Below are 21,130 nucleotides of genomic sequence, written 5' to 3'. Positions count from 1 at the left end.
TGACCTCAGGGGAATATAAACAAGGGTCACGGTTGCTATTTTCATGTTCAGTGTGTCAAAGTCACGTACAGTGTTTTATAGTGTTTAGAACGACTTTCGTCCAAAAGAGGTGGTTTTGAATTTTTTTCCCATTGACTTATAATAGAGGTCGCAAAATTGAGCTGACCTTAGGTCCCCGATATGAAAATTCCGAGATATAAATTTTGTACATGCTGTTTCCCTTATCAATCGCTGGAAGTTTCAAAGCGATCGCTCACTCGGTGTAGCTACGGCATTCATTGAAACATTTTATGAGGTGAGGTCACTTGAAGTGACCTGGTGACCTGATCTTGAATGACCTTGGTCCGAAATTTTACAACACGTGTAGAACTTAGAAGTGATGGATGCTGGAGCGCCGCCGTTTTTGAGATATCCGCGAAAAACCGCAGGAAAACTGCAGGTGTTCAACCTCCCCCCCCCAGCAGGGCGCCAACACACTTTGACGATTTGCCCCAGTAGTCAAATTTCCTTAGCCGAGGCCCTGCGTGCCTGCGCCTCAGGTTTTCAGCTTCCATTCTTCCAGTAAGGCCCTATATATATATCCCCCGTCCCCGTGATGTGACTGATGTGAGAAGTGAGACCGAGACGGAAACTACAACCGGACGGTATTTTAAACTAACGTGATCACAGTTTCACTCAATGTGCCAGGCCAGCGCGAAAAGAAACAAATAAAACGCCAAAACGCAAATGGCGCCTATAACGCAGCCATTCAGACCAACAGCAAAAACAATCCAAAACAAACCTTCATCTTACTTAAATTCCAGTAGAATATGTTAAAAATTCTAGAAAATTACCGCAACAGCGTTTTCATAAAAAAATATCAATTGTTCTAGCTAAAGTAAAGCGAATAATCACAAACCCGACGAGTACTCAAAGTTTGGTTGCAGCAATTTTGTTCGAATAAATTACGTCTCTTATGCGCCAAGAAGCCTAGACATTGGAAAGTTCTGTTCAAAAAAAGCGTTTTAGAAGACCAAGGAGATGCTGCGCCTATGTTGCCTAGCAACGATAATGCGAGATGCAGCTTTAAAATGCAGTTGCTAGGCAACAGGAGGGAAGCTTTCCGCTAAACCTCATGCTGAACAAGAACCTCGCAGTGGGGCGTTGTAGCATGTTGTTATTGTGAGTGTGATTATTGTTTCATACAGATAGTTTCATATCGTTTCATATTAGATAACTTATACGGCCTTGTATTAGATTAGGTGTTGATTCAGTCTGCATCTGTATTACTGCATACCATTTCTGTTGGTGAGGAAGCATTATTGTGTTTATGTTTTCTGGAGGTTGTTAGGAGTACCTATTTGCTCAGCAACACCAGACATAATTAAAGCTAGTTTCGTCTTCTTGCACCCGGTCCTTTTCCAAAATCAGTGCTTATATTTCACAAATCGCCGAGGAGTGATTCCAAATTTCCTCGCCGAGGAGTGAAATCGGCTTCGTTGTCGCCAAAGATAGCAGAATCGTTGTCATCACATGTTTGCTAAAAATCAGTTGGGCAAACTAGACCTTTGGAATCAAAATATGGAGGCATCAAAAGATTGATTCCTTTTGACCATATTTGGGCATAAATGCAGACCATTTCTAACTTACCAAACACATAAAAATAAGAGAGTGTTTCCAGAAGGAGCATGCCTGATCTTGAACAGAAATGCTGAAAGTATCTCCTAAGCAAAATAATATTGCTCCTATCATAGCAATTTGAATTCTATAGGTAGTGAAAGGCAATCAAGGAATTGATTCACTTTAAACAGATAATCATAATATTGATTCCCCATCAGCTGGCTAATCATTATTTTGATTCACAGGTAATGTTAAGAGATAGGTAACAATGACTTGCAAGAATACAGCATTTATCTTGCTATTATTCTCATTAAGTGTGATCCTCAGCACCACTACAGATACCTTTAGCATTGTTGTACATAACCTTCACAACATTTGATAACAATTCACAATTTTTAAATGTCAAGAATACAAAAACTGAAGCAACAGGTAAAAGCCATATAATAAATATAAAAGCACTACAACAGTGATAATTAGGGGTTTGAAAATTTCATTTTGCCATTTTACACAAATACTGATTGTTTAGTATGCAATTCATGATACAAAAATAACAAACAGTGTGATTTCCTCAAAACAGCTTTTACGTGATGGACAGTGCCTCTATCTTTTTCCCATTCACAAGGCCAAAGGGACAATTTGTTAGTTTTGAGGTAACACTTTTTGCAAACCTACCACATTTTTCTACCTTTTTAAAGAAAAATCTCACCGTCATGGGCCTTTTTTCAACCGTAACGATACATTTGAAGTCAAAAGTGTACCCAAATGAATCAAAAAATTGATTCCATGCCCATATTAGGTCATGGCTCCTCCCACCAGAATCAAATTATTGATGCCTCCATATTTTGATTCCAAAAGTCTAGTTTGCCCAACTGAAATAGCACGAGCTAATAATGACAATGATTGACCGAACCTCTCCCGACTCGACTCAGAACCTCAGTGGATGGTGAGGGCCTGAGGGGGCTGCCTGTACGTGGCTATATGTGTTCTCCATCATTAAACTTTGGACTCTAAAATTCTCCCATGGACATTTATCCGTTAAAACTGGGGTAATCTTCAGTAATTAGCCACCAATTCCCATAACATAACCCTCTTTGTGTTTGATGATGTTAGATATTGCTGATTGTTGATGCAATGCAAAACCACTGGCTATCAGCAGTGAATGTCAGTGGAGTCCTGAAGTTTGGTTAAAACATTCCTCCTAAAAATTATCCCTGGAGATGCCTCTGGACAAGATGCAAGCCCAAACTTTTAGACCAATGCTCCCAATAAATTAATGTTCAGGTAAAGTCACCAAATTTTGCCTGACTAGGTGAAATGTTATTTTATCTAACAGAGTAGCTGGCCAGCAGCAAAATCGCCCCCTCGCCCTGTAATAGTGCTAGAGAATAGAGATTCAGCCTGAATCAAAGGTAAGAACTAAGATTTACTGAAATTTAGCTCTATACTTCGAGTTTTTCGAGCCATCATGCACCAAACGTCAGAGATTGTGTATCCTAACAGGCCTAACCTCCTTGTGTAAAGTGCAGTGGCTGATTTCCTCTCTGCTCTCAGGCAGTGTCCGCGCCGGCCTCCCGATGGTGGTGATCCGTGAGCTGGCCACCGATGACGAGGACAGCGACTTCAGTCCGGGCGGCCAGGGTCCGCGGCCCGAGGACGTTCGACCGCGCGTCCGCCGGCGCACCAAGAGCTCGGGCGACTCGAGGAAGGCGTACGGTGCTGGTCGGCGGCCAGCGCCGCTCCGGCCAGCCGCCGGCCGAGACTGGCTCTGGTTCGTCGTGGCAGGTGGGTGATCGGGAGAGGAACGTCGTAAGGGAAACAGGAGGCATGGTGGGAGTATGTAGAAGTGTGGTGAGATAGGGGACACTATGGTGGCTGGATGGAATAGGATATTCTTCGGAGAAGTAACGAATGAGGTGACACGTTTTGGTGAGGCCGGAAATTCGTTGTGGTGAGTGATGTGAAAGGTCTTGTAGTGTGTGTGTGTGTGTGTGTGTGGGGGGGGGCTGTGGAACATTTCGTGAAAGAAAAGACAAGTGATAGGAGAGAGGGAATGTCATGTGACATTTTGCTCGTGTGATCCCCAGGTGTGGCGTGCGGTCTTCTGCACGCGTGGCACGTCAGCACGCTGTTTGAGAATGACCGCCACTTCAGCCACCTGTCCACCCTGGAGAGGGAGATGTCGCTCAGGACAGAGATGGTAAGATGATGACGATCGCATTAATGTCGGGAATTTAAAGGGACGGTGATTTAGAAATTGACAATGCTTGATGTTGTTTTGAACGCTTCAGTGAATCGTTATTTTGTCAAACTTTTACCTGATGTTTGCAAATAATAACCATTAAAATCATAAATGTGCGGATGTCTCTACCGTCTCGTGTCTAACCACGTGCTTTCACTCTTCCTCAGGGCATGTACTACTCGTACTTCAAGACGCTGGCCGAGGCGCCGGACCTGGTCTCGGGCATCGAGCTGCTGATGGAGGACCGGCTGGTGGAGGCGCCCTCCACCGTCAACGCCCTGCAGCGCTTCAACCTCTACCCGGAGGTGGGGCGGACGGGACGGAATGCGGCGGGGAGGTGACTTGAACCACTGATGGTGTAATGCTAGGGATAAGAGTCGCGAAGGCAGAGGCTGAGACGTACTTTCAAAGGTAACGAAGACTCATATGGCTCGCTGGCTGTGTACTGTGTAGGTGTGTGCCTGACATCACCTCCATCCCTGCTATCTAGTTCAGACGCCTTTCTGCCTGTGCTGATGCAGGCCTAACTCCCCCCCCCTATCTTCCGTTCCAGGTGCTGCTGGGCACGGCCTACCACGGGTTTCGCCAGGTGAGCCAGGCGCTCGGCGTCGAGACCCGCGAGTGCTGGAAGGTGGACCGCGGCGACAGTCTGGCGCCCGTATGGAGCTGCGTCGGCCTCGGTACGCCCGTGTTCTTCTACCTGGCCGGCGTGTGGCTGTGCGCCGCAGTGCTCGGCGTGGTCCTGTTCATCTACGGATGCCAGATGAGGTGAGTTAGTGGGTGTAAGCTGAAGAGAGCGGTGTGGGTGTGAGATGAGGTGAGTGATGCGGCTGTAAGATGAGGTGAGTGTGGTGGTTGAGGTCAGAAACAAGGCTGTTGAATGAAATGAGCGGTCTTATTGACAGCGGTAGGTTCACTTTCTATGTGGCGTGCTTATTATTTATTTTAATCGTCGTTCGCTGAATATGAGTGAGCGGCTGTAGCACTGACCAATGACTATCCGGGATTGTTGACCGAAGCTCTTCCAGATGAAATAACAATTGATTTGCTTTGTCACTGAGCCGATTTTGAAGGCAGGTGCGGAGTTAATATGTTCTTGTCATTTTACGGAAGTGAATCGCGATTTGTAGGCTCTCTCAGGGTCATGTTTTCCTGTTTGATTTTATCGCAGCGTTGCCGAATCGCGTGTAATGGCTGACCTTGTGCTCCGTTTGCCCCTACATTCAGCGCCAACATCTGGGGCGGCCTGCTGACGGTGGCCTGCTTCTTCTTCAACCACTCGGAGGCGACACGGATGATGTGGACGCCCCCGCTGCGGGAGAGCTTCGCCTTCCCGTTCCTGCTGGCTCAGATGGTACACGTGTGCCGCGCCATCACCTCCAAACGGCCCGGCTGGGGACAGGTGAGATTTTCTCACCACCAAGCAGGCTGGAGAAAGACGTTTTTCACCAAACGGCTGGGCCCGAGCACTGGAGACTAATGGAGAGAATGCAAGGGACCAACAGAGGTGCTTGTTTATGGGCCTGTGTTCATTGTTCATCTGGATAGGCGATACGTTATTTAGGAAGCTCGTTGGTCCCTTCGTATTGTGTTTTCTTGATTTTGAACTGACAATTTCTGACGACTGACCAGTCCATCCCTCTAGTCAGTCACGTCCTCCGAAACCCGCCCCTCCGACCGGCCGGTCAGACCCGCTGACCAGGCAGACAGTCTGACCCGCTAACCGGCCCCGTCCCCTCCGTCCGGCAGGTGCTCAGTATCGGCTGTCTGACGGCCATCTCGCTACTGTTCTGGCAGTTCTCGCAGTTTGTGCTGTTCACACAGACTTGGCTGATATACCTCCTCTGGGTGATCGGCGCACTCAGCACCACCCAACTCAGGGCAGTGCTGGCCGCTCAGATGGTGAGTGGACGGTGGGAGCTGGGAGTTTTGGGCGCTCAACTCAGGGAGTTGCTGAGAGGGGGGGGGGGTGATAAGCAGTGAGTTTGTGATGGGTAAGCTAGACTAGGTAGTTACAGTTTAGTTCAGCGTTATGCTCGTGGTTCAAGTGGTCAAATGGGCTAAACTGTGATTGATTTATACGAAGATATTGAAACAAGAGTTGTTTTACGTGGTTTCTTTTTAAGAAAGTTGGCGGAAGTCTATCTTTAACTTCTACCACCAGACTTCCTTCACCAGTCGTGCCCTCCAGCTGTAGACGAGTCCCAGCTGTTCGATAACGTGCCTCCTTCTCTCTTTCAGTTATGTTCTCGGCTATTCGATAACGTACAACCCCTTCCCCCTCCTCCCCTCAGGTGGGTCTGCTGACGGCATTTGGCCTGCTGCTGTTCGGTAACTGGTCTCCTCTCTGCCCCTCAGGTTGGTCTGCTGACGGCGTTCGGCCTGCTGTTCGGTAACTGACCCCCCCCCCCTCTCTGCCCCTCAGGTCGGCCTGCTGACGGCATTTGGCCTGCTGTTCGGTAACTGATTCCTCCCCCCCCCTCTGCCCCTCAGGTTGGTCTGCTGACGGCGTTCGGCCTGCTGTTCGGTAACCGGATGCTGGTGTGCTCGCCGCTGTCGGCCGCCGTGCTGGCCATGCTGCTGCTGCTGCTGACGCTGGAGGACCTGCTGCAGCAGCTGCCGGCGCTGGCCGGTGCGCTGGCCCGTCTCGGCCTGGCGCTGGTCGGCACCATTGGCGTCCGGCTGGAGCTCTCTCACCTGCTGCAGGACCAGCCGGATGATGTGAGTAGTTATATCTGAATAAATAACATAGAACTGTCAGGATCGGTGTGTGTGTGGGGGGGGGGGGGGGGCAGTCCCACCTGCTGCAGGACCAGCCGGACGATGTGAGTACTGAGTAGGCTGGAAAGGTGGCATATTCTGCCGCAGGACTAGCCAGACGACGTGAGTACTGAGTAGTCAGAGCTGTGAGTACGGCGCCAGCCCGATGAGCTGAGTAGAACTGGGGAGATTTCACTTACTGCAGGATCAGTCCGATAATGTTAGCCGTCGGTGATGGGCTGTGGTTTCCAGATCAACTGCAAAGCCAGCGGGACGATGCGAGCTCCAGGTAGGTCGATCGGGACAAGAGTATTAATTTTTGTGAAATGGTGTCAGGACTGGGACTCACGTGGCCCTGCAACTGATGATACAAAGCTGCTCGAAAAAAATGTGTGCTAATGAATGAGGGAACGTCGACTTTTCTCCACTGTGCCAGTGTTTTTCCGGCGTGACATGTTCCTCCGTCTGCCGTTCCAGTCGCACATCTGGAACATTTTGCGCGCCAAGCTGGGCAAGTACCGTGACTTCGACACGATGCTGTACACATGCGCTGCCGAGTTCGACTTTCTGCCGCCGGAGACGCTCACGCGGCTGTCGGCCACGCTGCTGATCCCGAGCGCTGTGCTGGGCGCCGGCCTGGCCGTCTCGCTGTGGGGCATGGGCGGCCGGCGGCCGGACCCGTCTCGCCGGCCGGCCGCCGCGCCCTCCAGCAGCGAGGAGGAGCCGGTCTCGGCCAGCCGGACGCCGGTCCGGCCGCGCCGGCGGCGCACCGTCTCGGGCGCGGCGCCCGGCCCGTCGCTGGTGCTGGCCTGGCTGGCGGAGGCGCGCGGCCGGCTGCGCCAGGACCTGGACGTGGCGTACACCCTGCTGCAGCTGACCGTGTTCGCCGTCATGGCCCTGATGGTGATGAGACTGAAGCTCTTCCTGACGCCGATGCTGTGCGTGGCGACGGCGCTGCTCGCTTCCAGGAAGGTAGGTGGGACGGGGGAGGCTGATAGCGGAGGGGGAGGGGGAGGAGGCGCTAGGACTTAGGAGGTAAGTGCAGGATGGGGCACGCACCGTGTGGTGGGTCTGGCTTTGCATTACGATGGATTGATTGTACTAGCGAAATATCATGTAAGAAAACTTTGGTGGTTCGGGCACGCACGAAGAGACGTCATAATGTCTCGATCGAAGACATGGGGTCTCTTTTTGGTGTCTCCGTGACTATCTACTGGTTAGAATGTCTTACCGACCCGATTTCAGTGCAATCTCTGCTCATGTTTCCTTGGAATGTTCGATTGACACACGGGGCCGCATTAAATGCGATTTCCTCTGCCGCGTTCCTCTTACTTTCGCTCTATAATGCATTGTTGGGCTGAACGATGAGGTAAAGACATTCCTATTGGACTTTCCTTGCCATGTGTTTGCATGAGTGTCGATTTCACTGGCTGATTTTATATGGTTTCCTAGTTACGAGTATATCATTGCCAGATCATTGATCATTGGCTCCCAGATCATATCATTGCCTGATAAGAAATCCTACAGCGCCCCCTGTATCTGCCGCCACCCGCGACATTATGTCCAGGCGTCGCTCCGCGTTACGTCGGCTAGGCCGCGAGTCTCCCGAGTATAAGGCTCTTAACCGCTCCGTCCGTGCCGCCTTACGCCGAGACCGCCGTCACGTCCTCCAAAACGAGATCAGCGAGCGTGGGGCAAACAAAGTCTGGCAAAGCATCAAATCAGTGATCGCTGGAAAGAAAGACTCCAAATATTCAGCCCGATCTGTCTCCCGACGATCTGAACTCTTTCTTCGTCTCTGTCGGGCCCTGCATTGCCGCCGAACTGAGTACCCAAAACAACGATACTGATCTAAATGTACGTCTACCCCGCGTCGGCACATGCAGCTTTAGGCCGAGGGCCATCACTCTCGGGGAACTCGGACTCACAGTGTTCAGCATGCGAAACTCTGCCGCGCGTGGCACTGACGGTATATGCATCCGCATGTTAAAAGTATGCTTCCAAACTATTGGCGACATCATTTTACACATCATTAACGTCTCAATCACCCGTTCCGACATTCCTGACCCCTGGAAACACTCTATCGTTCAACCGATCTTCAAGTCGGGCAACCCATCTGACCCCAGCAATTTCAGACCGATCTCCCTAGTTCCCGTAATCATGAAAATCATCGAGCGTGTAATCCATCAGCAGCTCTATCACTATCTCACCCATAACCACCTTCTTTCGTCTACCCAACACGGATTCCGCCCCCGACACTCCACTGAGACTGCACTGCTGTCAGTCACAGATAGCATCCTTGCCGCCACCGATAGGGGTGAGATCTCAATGCTATGCCTCATAGACCTTAGCAAATGTTTTGACGTCATTGACCATGAACTCCTTGTCAAAAAGCTCCAAATCTACGGTATTGAGACCTCCTGGTTTTCCGCTTATCTTCAGGGACACACGCAGAGTGTATCCCTGAAAGACAAAACCGGCCGTAAGATAACCTCTCGACCGCTCCCAAACACCGTAGGAGTTTTCCAGGGTTCGGCTTTGGGTCCCCTCCTCTTCACTATATTCTCCAACGACCTCTCACTATTTGCCGGAGACGCCACCGCTTATCAGTACGCAGACGACACCCAGATATTGGTGAGCGGCCCACGCAACGACATCAGGAGTCTCATCTCGCGCATGGAGGCATCGCTAGAGTCACTTAACGCATGGTTCTGCGCACACGCCCTGAAAGTCAACGCTTCTAAAACTCAACTGATGGTATTCGGTAGCCGACAAAACCTACGTAACCTGCCTCGCTTCAAAATCTCTTTCCGTGACGCTGAGCTCCTGCCGTGCGCGCAGGTGGGAAACCTGGGAGTTGTATTCGACGGCGCACTCACCTGGGAAGCACACGTGGCCGAGCTGAGCCGAGCTGAGCTACAACTCCTGGGTGTGGAGCTTCCTCAGAGACCGGCGGGCTTGTGTCGAGCTCAACGGAGCAAGGAGCGGCGAGCGCGTCTACAGGGCAGGGCTGCCCCAGGGCAGTGTTCTGTCCCCGACCTTGTTTTTGTTGTGGTCGGCTCCACTAGCGTCAACCCTCCGAGCCCTGCCGGGCACTACTCCGTACATGTTTGCGGACGACACCTCCACAGTCCACACTGTGCTCGGGTAACACGATTGAAGTCGCGCGGGAGCGGGCACAACGAGCGGCCGATACCCTGGTCAAGTGGGCCCGGGAGAACAAGATGCAGGTGGCGGGCCAGAAAACCCAGCTTCTAGTTCTGTCTCAGAGCCACCGGGACGCCGTCGGTTGCCGCATCCGTGTGGCGGGCCAGACGGTGGAAGGAGGCCCTGAACTGAAGTTACTCGGCGTAACGCTGGACAGGACTCTGGGGTTCGGCCCCCACTGCAGGAACCTCCGCCGCCGCGTCCGCCCTCGCATCTCTCAACTACGACGAATCACCGGTCGCAGCTGGGGCCTGGAGGAGAGACAACTCCGGGCCGTCGCCAACGGCTACGTTAGGGGAGCCATCGAACATGCGGCGGCCGCCTGGATGCCGGCGGCCGCCAGGACTAACATTGAAGTTCTGGAACGCGAGATGCGTGCCGCGGCCCGAGTCATAACGGGCTGCATCGGGTCGGCCCCCATCCACGGAGTAATGGCCGAAGCCGGCGTGGCCCCGGTCGCGGCGCGCCGCACAGCACTGGCGGCGAGGATGCTGGCGAAGGCCATGGCACTGCCCGAGGAGGACCCGCTACACCGACTGGCCGTGGCGGACCCACCGCGGCGCCTCAAGACCGTCTGCGGATGGCGCCAGTTGGGTCGGGAGGTGTGGCGGACCCTTGGAGTGGAGCCACCGGTGGAGCCGTTGCTCCCCGTGCGCCCCCCGCCCTGGCAACCGACCGGCAAGATCAGCTTTAACCTGGACATCGGAGCGGGGCTCCCAGCCGGAGCTGCCGCCTCCACGAAGAAGGAAGCCGCCCTACACCACCTGGCGTCCCTGACCCAATGTGCGACCTGGGTGTGGACCGACGGGTCGGCGACTGGAGGCGTTCTCTGTGGAGGGGCCGGCGCGCTGGTCGTCCACGCCGATGATGACCGCACTGAGCTGAAGAGGCCCGCAGGAGCGCTCTGTTCCAGCTTCTGGGCGGAGATGCTGGCCATCGCAATGACCCTGGAACATCTGGCGACACACCCTCGTGACGACACACTGCCAATAATAATCTGCACCGACTCACAGTCTGCCCTGGCTGCACTGAGAGAGGGGCCTTCGGCCCAGAGGACGGTCCAGGGGGCGGAGATATGGAGCCGCCTGCTGGAAATCGCCACACCGGACCGCCACGTGACGCTGCAGTGGGTCCCATCGCATTGTGGGATCCCAGGCAACGAGGCGGCGGACGTGCTGGCGGGGGAGGCGGCGGCGCTGGATCAAGAAATCGCCTCCATCGACGTCAACACCGTCTACAAGGCTGCGGCCCGTCTAGCCAAGGACCAGGCGGCCAGGGACAGACCGTCATACCCAGACCCGACACGCAGAGCGGCGACCGGCTGGTACCGGGAGCTGATGGGTACGAGATACCCGCCCCCGGTCTCCGGCCTGGATCGGCGGACAGCCATCGATGTCCACCAGATCCGGACTGGCCACTGGAGTGGATCGACCCAGTTCCTGCACTCCATCGGCCGGAGCCCCTCAGCCGCCTGCGCCCAATGCCGGGACCTGCTATGCGAGGCCGCCCGGTGCCCGCTGTGCGGCGAAGAGGCGGACACCCCCCGGCACATCCTGCTCACGTGCCCGGGCCTGATGGGTGTTCGCCTCAAAATCCCGGCCGTAGGGAACATCCTACCAACACCCGACGAGGTCTGGCGCAGTGACGTGGTGGCGGCCCTGGTGGCCGCCTTCAGGGCCCTCCAGAGCCGATGAGGCTACGCCGCGGGGCCACCCGCGGCCGGAGGGAAAATCAACAACAACAAGCTGAGCCGTCGCTGCATGGGCGTACTGATCGGCCTCTCCCACGCACGACACTGCCTCCCAGACGGTATCCTCAAAACGATCGTGACTGCACTCGTCATCTCGCGCGTCCAGTACTGCCTCACTGTATATGGAAATGGCTCCCAGAAAAACTTCGACCGACTTCAAAAAATTCTAAACTTTGCAGCACGGGTCATATTCGGCCGCCGGAAATTCGATCACGTCTCTGGCCTCCGCGATTCACTCGGATGGATGCCTCCGAAAGCTATGGCCGATGTTAAAACCATGGTAACTGCGCAGAAAATAATAAGCAACGGCGAGCCCGAAGCACTAGCTGCCATCTTCATGAATAACAGTGACGCGCGAGAGAGGTCCACTCGACAGGACCACCTTTTCCACCTTCCACGCTCGCGGCTCGAGACTGGCAAGCGACGATTCGGCTACCGGGCCGCGGCGCTACTAAACAGTCTGCCTCCCGGTGTCATCGAACAGCGCCCCGCCCCATTCGCCCGTGCGGCCAAGGCTGCAGTCTGTCCGGCGATGGCGACCGCCCGACAATGACCCGTGTCAGAGGAAGGAGGTGCGACATCCGTGTGCGGTGTGCTGTCTTGAATCGTCCGTTTGTATATAGAGAGAGCGAATGTCCAGCGATTGAATCTGTATGCCTGTGTTTCTTGTCCCCGCATGTTTTTGTTTGTGCCCGACTCAGACTCTGGACTGTAATCGCCACGCCCCGCGTGGATTGTCCATGAAGGTAATACAATACAATACAATACAATACAATACAGATCACTATTTCACAATTTCTTCACAACTCGTGCGGTATTATTCCAATGCTATTCCGACCACTGTTCTAATTCATTGACCTATCTTCTATGTTTTCAGTTTGTACACTTTATCCAGCTGAAGCGGACACATCTATGTATCCTGGCTGTGCTGGTGAGCGGCATGGCTGTCAGGGGAGTGAAAAACATCCAGGAGCAGCACAATATAGTGGGTGAGTCGTGGGGTGAGACGTAGTTCATGGGCTTTGCCGCATTAGCGTGCAGTGTTAGGATTAGTAGGGGTGCCGGAAGTAAACTGCACAGGGTGTTTTTATAGTTGTCATTGAAGACATTTCCTTCACTCAGTTCACTGGCGAAATATACGTTCAAAGTTCAACATACCTCAGCGGCTAGCTGGCGCCCGGTATTCCCGGTATAAGGCCTAGTCTTTTCTAGATTTGAGCTGCTTTCAGTGAACAAGCAGGCCGAACCACATGTCTCCCCAAACGATTACATGATCCTCGATCTCGCTTCCCTTATTTTCCCCCCATGCGAGTACCAGATATTACATTCTGACCTTTTCCTCGCGTCTGTGTCCGACGAATACCAGACCTCGGACCTTCCCCCTCTCCACTTATCTCACACCCGTTCCATGCTTCTATCCTCAGGATACGGAAATCCTTCTCCTCCCGCCGCAACCCCCCTCCGGGCTGGACAGGCAACTTTATCTCATGCGGGCTGCTCCCTTGGAGCGGCACCGCTGCTCCCGAGGGAGCGCACCCCGTAGCCGGGTGCAGTGAGTACCTTGGGGCTGGTCGGCCTGTCCTTCGGGATGGACTCAGCCCCGGTGACTCACTAGGGTGCCTGCCCAGACCAATGTCTCCCCCTAATTCCTATCATCCTTCCGGCTCTGAAATGGTCTAATTGGACCGAAAGGGCCTAACCCAACAAAACAAACAAACAAACCACTTATCTCCTCGGTCGATAACCAGACCCATGACCCTCGTGTTTTCCCTCAGGCGAGTATCAGAACCCGGAGTTGGAGGAGCTGCTGGAGTGGGTGCGCACCGACACGGCGCCCTCGGACACGTTCGCCGGACCCATGGCGCTCATGGCTACCGTGCTGCTGAGCACACGTCGGCCCGTGGTCAACCATCCGCACTACGAGTCGGCCGGCGCCAGGTCGGTAGAGGGAGTCAAACAGACTGTCCCCCGGGGTCAGTCAGCCGGGTCAAAGTCAGTGGAGGGTCGGTCAGGCGGTACCCCGCGTCAGTGGGGTCACAATCAGTGGGGTCAGTGTCATAAGGTCAATGGGAAGAGTTAGACGGTTCCACGGGCTACTAAGAAGGTCTACAGGTCAGTCAAACAGTCAAATGAGTCAGTTAAAGTCGGCCGCCGCCTAGTCGGTGAACGAGTCAGTTCAGTCGGTCTGTCAGTGCGGGGTCAGTGTACCGGCCCCGAGGTCAGTCAGCTGGGCAGAAGCAGGCACCTGCTTCTGCCCAGCCGACTGGTGCCTACCTGCCCCAGGTGGGGCTGGCTAGACCCTCAGCTGGGCCACTCAGGCCAGTCAGCAGGGCCAGTCGGGACGTCCGGTGGGTCAGCCAAGCTTAGGTCAATCAGATTTTTTTTTTATAAATTTAGTCCGAACCTTTTGATGGGAAGGATTCACAAGGACAGAGCCACCGCTAAGCGAAGCTTGTTGCGATGACCCTGCCCGCTACCCTCCGATCGCGCAATTCCAGTTCTATGGCAGAATTTAGAGTCCAAAGTTTAACGTGCGCACATAGCCGCGCACGGCCGGTCCCCTCACTGACTTCGCCTGGCTACGGCCTGCCACCAACCGCAACCATACCTGTCAGGAGGCCCATAAATGTCGAGCGCCCGTCGCGCTTCGAACCCGGACTGTTGTAACCGGGAACGCGTGCTCTCACCACGCGGAGTCCAACGCTCTACCAACTGAGCTACGGGACCGGCTAATTGTAGCTATCTCCGTGCTCAACTGCTCCGTGACTCAATGTCGCACAATATGAAAAGTAACCGTATATTTTTGTTCGTCGCCAAGTTTGTCTGGAGAGCATAATTGATGTTATGAATACGTAATTATTGGTGTGGAATCTGTGGGTTCCGTCTGTGCGTCCTTCTCGTCTTTGTGCGTCCGTGTCCCCTCATGTTATCTGACCTCCATTGCCTGTCACTTTTTCAGGGAGAGGACACGCCAGGTGTACCAGATATTCAGTCGCCGCAGCGCCAAGCAGGTGTACAAAACGCTGAAAAGGCTGCAGGTCGACTACGTCGTCCTTTACGAGCCCATGTGCTACGGCTCGCCAAAGTGAGTACAAATGTCCAAAACGGGCCCGAATGTGGCGAAGGTCATATTAAAGGGACTATCCCACCTTTAAAGGGACTATCCCACCTTCTAAAATGTTGTTAAAACCAGTTAAGTTGTGCCAGACTTTATAGATTGGATGACCAGGAACACGGTTCTGGCATTTATTTTTCATTTAACATCTTAGGCTTCCCATATTCCAAACAAAAACTTTCAAATATGTGACGTCACAGCCCAAAATTACCTCCTTCCCCAGGCCACATTACTGTCATAAAGCTGATTCTTTTTACTCTGTAGGCACCGCAACAAAGTTCAGACCAAGTTTAAAGCGATTTTTCAACGAACAAACCCATTTAAATCAGAATGACTAAACGAGGTGACGTCACACTAACGGTCGCTCCATGTTGAAGATAGGGCCTTGTACAAGGCCCATTTTCAAATGAAGGGAACGAATTTCTTCAACACCAAGAGGCCGCGGGGGTTGCAACCTAGATAGATAGTGGTTTCTGAACCTCGCCGCAAACTTGGCTATCTCAACTCAAACCCCATGTTAAAGGTGGGATAGTCCCTTTAACATGGGGTTTGAGTTGAGATAGCCAAGTTTGCGGCGAGGTTCAGAAACCACAATCTATCTAGGTTGCAACCCCCGCGGCCTCTTGGTGTTGAAGAAATTCGTTCCCTTCATTTGAAAATGGGCCTTGTACAAGGCCCTATCTTCAACATGGAGCGACCGTTAGTGTGACGTCACCTCGTTTAGTCATTCTGATTTAAATGGGTTTGTTCGTTGAAAAATCACTTAAAACTTGGTCTGAACTTTGTTGTGGTGCCTACAGAGTAAAAAGAATCAGCTTTATGACAGTAATGTGGCCTGGGGAAGGAGGTAATTTTGGGCTGTGACGTCACATATTTGAAAGTTTGTGTTTGGAATATGGGAAGCCTAAGATGTTAAATGAAAAATAAATGCCAGAACCGTGTTCCTGGTCATCCAATCTATAAAGTCGGGCACAATTTAACTGGTTTTAACAACATTTTAGAAGGTGGGATAGTCCCTTTAATGAAGGCCAATTGAATGTTTTCGCTGGGCTTTCTTCTCATTTTCTCTGCCAAAGGTTGGGTGTCTTAGCAGTCTCTATCAAAGTGATTTGCGTTTACATGTGTGCGTCCGTCTATGTGCGAGTCATTCTGTTTTAGCAAGCACGTAATTCGTGCTTTTGCTATGACCGATCAATTCAGTTAAAGTCACTGCATTGTAGCGTGTGCATTGGAGCGTAAGTGAATCAATTAACCCATTTATGCCCAGGAATATTGACCATCATGAAAATCGACGAAATCAAAATATGTTATGCTCCTACCAGGGCCTTGTATGGAATCGAAAATAATTTTTGCCTGCAGCAAAAGTTTCTCGAGAAAAACGTAAAAAACATGCGTTGCGAAATCGCAACGAAGGGCACACCGGGCGCCATCAGCGTTGCGAAAACGCAACGACGGGCACATCAGACGGACATAAAGTACACTGAACTGCCGTATATGCTAATATATTTTGACAAAACATCAATCAACTGTTGACAACTATTGCTTGAAAATGCGGAACCCACATCCGTCATGCTCTATAACCCGCCTAAGAGCCTCAGTGAGGAAGCATAACTTCATGATTCGCGAACGGGGAGATGGCAACATGGTCATTATCAACCATTTACGTTGTCCATTGCTGTTCATTTAAAGTTGTGGTCGACACGTATCCAGGGTGATGCTTTCTTTTTCGAAGCTAGACAGATCCATTACCTCCACCTATCAGACCCTGCACAGTGCACACTGAATACAATTAAACGGAGGATTGGGAGTAAACCAGTGCCTCTCGTATGCGCGTATATCCGCAATCATTTTTAACCACCCTCCTAGGAGTAAAGTTAAATTCCATTGTAGGTTAGTCGTACCCACTCTCAGCAAAAAGAAAAAAGGACCGATCCGGCTCTAACAAATTACCCGCGTAAGGCGTAGCGCATCACAACAAATCGACTCCCAGTTTATCATGTTTACACCTAATCCAAAATTTTCATGGCCCCACTCTCAGCGACCTTCACGTGTAACCTCTTTCTCGAGACAATGCCAGGACAGAATGGTGATTCGACGTCAATCCGTCCTTTCCATCTTCAGGATAGTTGAATCCTCCTCCACGCCTCATCCCCCTGTTCCGGGCTGGACCGGCAACGTATATCGCAATCGGGCAGCTCACATAGGAGCGCGCCTGTAGCCGGGTGCAGTGAGTGCTTGGGAGGGGGGGGGGGAAGGGGGTGGGTCATGGGTGGCGGCTGCCCACTGGCTGGGCTCAGTCTCCAGTCTACGATTGACCGTGTCCGGTCAGACAAATGTCTCCCCTAATTCCAATAATCCTGCTAGCTCTAAAAATGGTCTGATTAGATAAAAAGCCTATCAAAGTAAGAAAACAGGCGTATACTCCACATCAAGCAGCTTATGAATCTATGCGAGTTATGAATCCTAAAAATTATTATTTTCCCATGGGTCCGCCCTCATTACCCCTGCCGAAGGGCTCAGCTACCCTCAGAGGGGGCCTATCCCACTATTTGCCGACCCTCAGTTATCTTTTCTAACGTAAATGCTGGTAGTCAGCAGATTCTATCCAGAGAATGGCGATGCCTATCTGTCACCTGTCACCAGAATACATCCCCGTTATTCATTATTTATGCACAATGTACATAGTAGATCCAATTTCCAAAGGACCTAATTATCTCTCAGCTCCGTTAGCATCGCCGACCGCTTGATGCATGGGTCCTTTTCCTACCATGCGATTTTCAGATGCATGGGAACACATTGCTTAGTGAACGAACAGCCCGAGGCCGAAAATCTGCGAGAGAAAAAGAAAGGAGTGTTTGTGGCTGTTTGAGCCAGCAAATATGAAATGTGTCGCAACATTTTACGTGCGAACGCACCTTGCACTAAACATACCTATTACCTATATACGTCCCTCATGGCTAGGCGGCGGAGCGGGGGGAGGGGGCACCGGGGCACCGTGCCCCCTTGATTTTGCCATTTTAACATTATCCCGATAGGCGTTGCATGGAAATGGAAATGGAAAGAATGAGACCAAAAGTCAGCAGTGCTCCCCCCCCCCCCCTTAATTGAAGATGTTCCGCCGCTACAGCCTCATGGCTACAAAATGAGAGAGAGAGAAAGAAAGAGAGAGAGAGAAAGAAAGAGAGAGAGAGAAAGAGAGAGAGAGAGAGAGGGGGGGAGAGAGTTGGGGAACGAGGAGGAGAGGGAGGAAGATGGGGAGAGAAAGAGAGAACCCACAGCGCATCACGAGTGAAGTCTACTGTTGATATTCATACTTCCGCTACCCTGCCAATGTGCCCTTCGTTGCGTTCCCGCAACGCGACCGTAGTCATATTTGAAAATAGTCACAAACCCTTTTTGTAGCATTATTTCTTAACAAAATGCATATCTACGCTATTGTAGGGACTCTGCAGAATATGTTTACACAATTTTCATTACGATATTATTAAGCACTTAGCCTACTTATCTTGGTTTTCGTGACGTCATCACTCACAAAACCTTCGACTTCCCTCTGGGAGCTCTAGGCAGTAACTTTCCGGCCGCACAGACTTGTAACTGCGTAGTATCATGCGCACAACCATGCTACACACGCTGAAACTTGTCTCATCGGTTAGTCTCTTTTACACACTTCTCAAGCTTCGATCACGTCGACGCTTGCTTGCGTTGCGAAAACGCAACGAAGGGCGTAAATGGGTTAAGCATCGAATAATCTGGTCCCAAGGATTGAGCCGTATGTCATGCATAGTTTGTCAACGGAGTTCAGCTTGATGAAATGAAGTGACCAATAGATTCTATAGATGTATATCGAGTTGATTCAATTAATGATGCTCCAAAGTGGTTGAATTCATCGGCCTGGATTGTTGCTTGAGTGATGTATACTAGTGCTGGCCAGGCCCAATTTCGTTTTATAGCGACAATTGTGTCCCAATTGTGTCGGCCGCCGGATGATTACCATATGACAGTTGTCTGGGCGGCGACCGCCCAGTGTCCACAATTCCAGTGTCTGAACGGTGGCCAAAGTTCACCATGTGCTCCTGCTTCCAAAATGTGTGCTGCAGAAGGAACCCTTTCGTCCTCTAAAACATCCGCCTGAGTGGCCGACAGGCTCATATCCACACCATGACCTTTTCGACAATATTTCTCACCAGGCATTAATAGTCGACCTTTACCGTCTTTGAGTCCTGTGTCATCAGTGTGTGTCAGTATGTACCCGCTGTGACCGTGTACTCCCCGTCCCTACTGCAGGCCTGGCTATGTCATGGCCAACCCGTACCGTCTATATGCCAGGTGTCCATCTGCATAACCTCCCGTGCCCCCTGTGACCGTGTTCCTGCCCTTGCACGCCCGATTGTGCCATGGTCGACCTAGTCTGCTGTCGCTTTGTCTTGTGTCAGTCTGCTTGTGTATGCCGTATAGGTAGCTATCTACGCCCGCTGTAACCGTATACTCCCCGTCTGTACTGCTGGCCTGGCTATACCATTGTCGACCCGTACCGTCTCTGTACCCAGTCTCCCGTCTGTATAGCCATCCGTACTAGCTATGACCGTGTCCCCGCCCTTGCAGGCCCGGCTGTGCCATGGTCGATCTCTGGGACGTGACCGACCCGGACCAGCGCGGCCGGCCGCCCGTCTGCCGGCGCCTGATCGAGGGCGACCCGTCCCCTCTGCTGAGGGTGTTTGAGAACTCCCAGTACGTCGTACTCCGGGTACCGGCCAAGTACGTGGAGATTCCCGCTCCCAAACAGGGCGCATCATGAGACCGGGTGCGGGAGACGGCGACACGAGCTTCATTGCCAAACAGACTCCTTGCGGAGGTGTGCCCTGTGTCTCGGCGGTCGGACCGAGAGGCAGTTATTGGACGATGCCAGGGCGGTGCAGCTGCAGTGGGCACATCTGCTGGTAAGTCACACACCCCAGCCGAGCACAATAACCTCTGGAGAAGGAGTCTGATGTGTGTGTCAAACTGTGTTCCGAGCTTTCATGACAGCTACTTCGTGAATGATATCGTCGTGAGGTCGGTGGGTTCCATGAGTGCCCGTGTGGACTTTTAACCGACCGGTGACTTAGTGACTGTCAATTGTCAGTGAGCATGCAGAAGTGTTCACAGGGTGCAGCTGCCAGCTGTTCAACCCGACCAACGCCTCGCCTGTCGGTGAGATTAGTGAGATGGTGTGTGCGTGTCGGTGTTAATTGTGAGCTGACACGCAGCTTCTCACCGTCTGCCACGTCGGTTACTGCAGTCCCCAGCTGCCGACGGCTGCTGTCCGTACCTCGCCCGCTCGTGGTGGACAGCCGCGGCTGCTCACACCGTTCGGTTTCAGCGGTCACAGTAACCCAGTCCCGTGCGTCTGTCCTAGTCTGTCGGGGGGGGGGGGGGGGGAACTATGCCGGAGTTGTGAGATGTGGAATGGCTCGGTGGTTTGTACACTGGAAGGAGTGATGACTGATATGCGGAAGAAGGGAAAGGGGCGATCGCAGAAATGCGAAACTCATGCAGATACAGCATGCAAAGCAACTCTGCATCTTGAGGGATAGTGATTGATGTACTGGATCAATTCAATCCGGATATGGCACGAACTGCTGAACGACTATAACCGTATCAATGCGGAGGGAAAACTGAATCAAGTCAGATATGTTGGGAAGTGTGCAGTGTGTAATGCGGGATGGGTCGAGCCGCTACTGGGCTCACGGTTGGTTGCTTGTATTGATAGGGTGATAGGCGGGGCTGAATGGTTGTTCATTCCGGGATATTGTGTTCTCGGGCATTATCAGTGGGTCTGGGTGGAATTCCAGGCAACATGTGAGGCTCCTCCCGAATAATCGAATGTTATTGATAGGGGGCTGGTGGGGAACGCCATGTGATTACGGTTTGTAATAAACGGACAGCGAGCTGTATTGGACAAATGGAATCTTACGTTGGAGCTGAGCAATGACCAGATTCACACTACCTGTTCACCAATTTTTAAAGACTCGTATCTGTCGTGTTCTGAAAGGAAAAGACTCGCTCACTCAATTCTTTCGATCATTCTTATCGAGGCGACTTCGGTCTGTCGGTCTCCATCTCAAACAGGCTACCATTCGGAATGGCTGTGACTTTATAGTAGCGAATTCTGCGGAGCCGAATTGAATACTAATGAGTCCATTGACTTCTACAATAGGAACGGGTTTGGCTTTTTGCGCAATGTCTGACCTGGCGAGGCAGTTTTCCTACTACAAGCTTAGCAGATGTTGGATTTATTTCGGGACCAAGAGTGAAAAATAGGCACTGATGGCAATCGGCGAGAGCGATGAATTTCAAGTGAAGAGTACCGGCATTGCGTCAACTTACAGGTGTATAGAATGCGTCGCGTGTGTAGAGACCAGTGCGCGGTTTTGACAGACCCGCAGAAAACCGCGTTCCAAGCTCCGGCTGCGATAGGATT

The 21,130-nt window shown here is 52.2% G+C and overlaps 1 protein-coding gene across 1 annotated transcript; it reads left to right on the top strand.

Annotated features, from left to right (window-relative positions):
- The first annotated feature begins 1,160 nt into the window (after nt 1-1,160).
- LOC122381657 (probable C-mannosyltransferase DPY19L1) lies at nt 1,161-20,627 on the top strand. The gene is made up of 13 exons (XM_043366073.1): nt 1,161-1,287; nt 3,151-3,381; nt 3,684-3,796; nt 4,006-4,143; nt 4,392-4,606; nt 5,066-5,240; nt 5,588-5,740; nt 6,332-6,559; nt 7,076-7,570; nt 12,433-12,544; nt 13,331-13,493; nt 14,515-14,640; nt 19,273-20,627. Exons 2-13 carry the CDS (start codon nt 3,174-3,176, stop codon nt 19,463-19,465), a joined length of 2,319 nt encoding a protein of 772 aa, XP_043222008.1. The 5' UTR covers nt 1,161-1,287; nt 3,151-3,173; the 3' UTR covers nt 19,466-20,627.
- Nucleotides 20,628-21,130: the final 503 nt, after the last annotated feature.

The sequence above is a fragment of the Amphibalanus amphitrite genome, unplaced genomic scaffold (genome assembly GCF_019059575.1).
Source record: "Amphibalanus amphitrite isolate SeventyFive unplaced genomic scaffold, NRLGWU_Aamphi_draft 000124F_arrow, whole genome shotgun sequence".
Classification (NCBI taxonomy): domain Eukaryota; kingdom Metazoa; phylum Arthropoda; class Thecostraca; order Balanomorpha; family Balanidae; genus Amphibalanus; species Amphibalanus amphitrite.
Note: the sequence above shows the minus strand (reverse complement) of the source record. Positions and strands in the feature narration are given on the sequence as shown.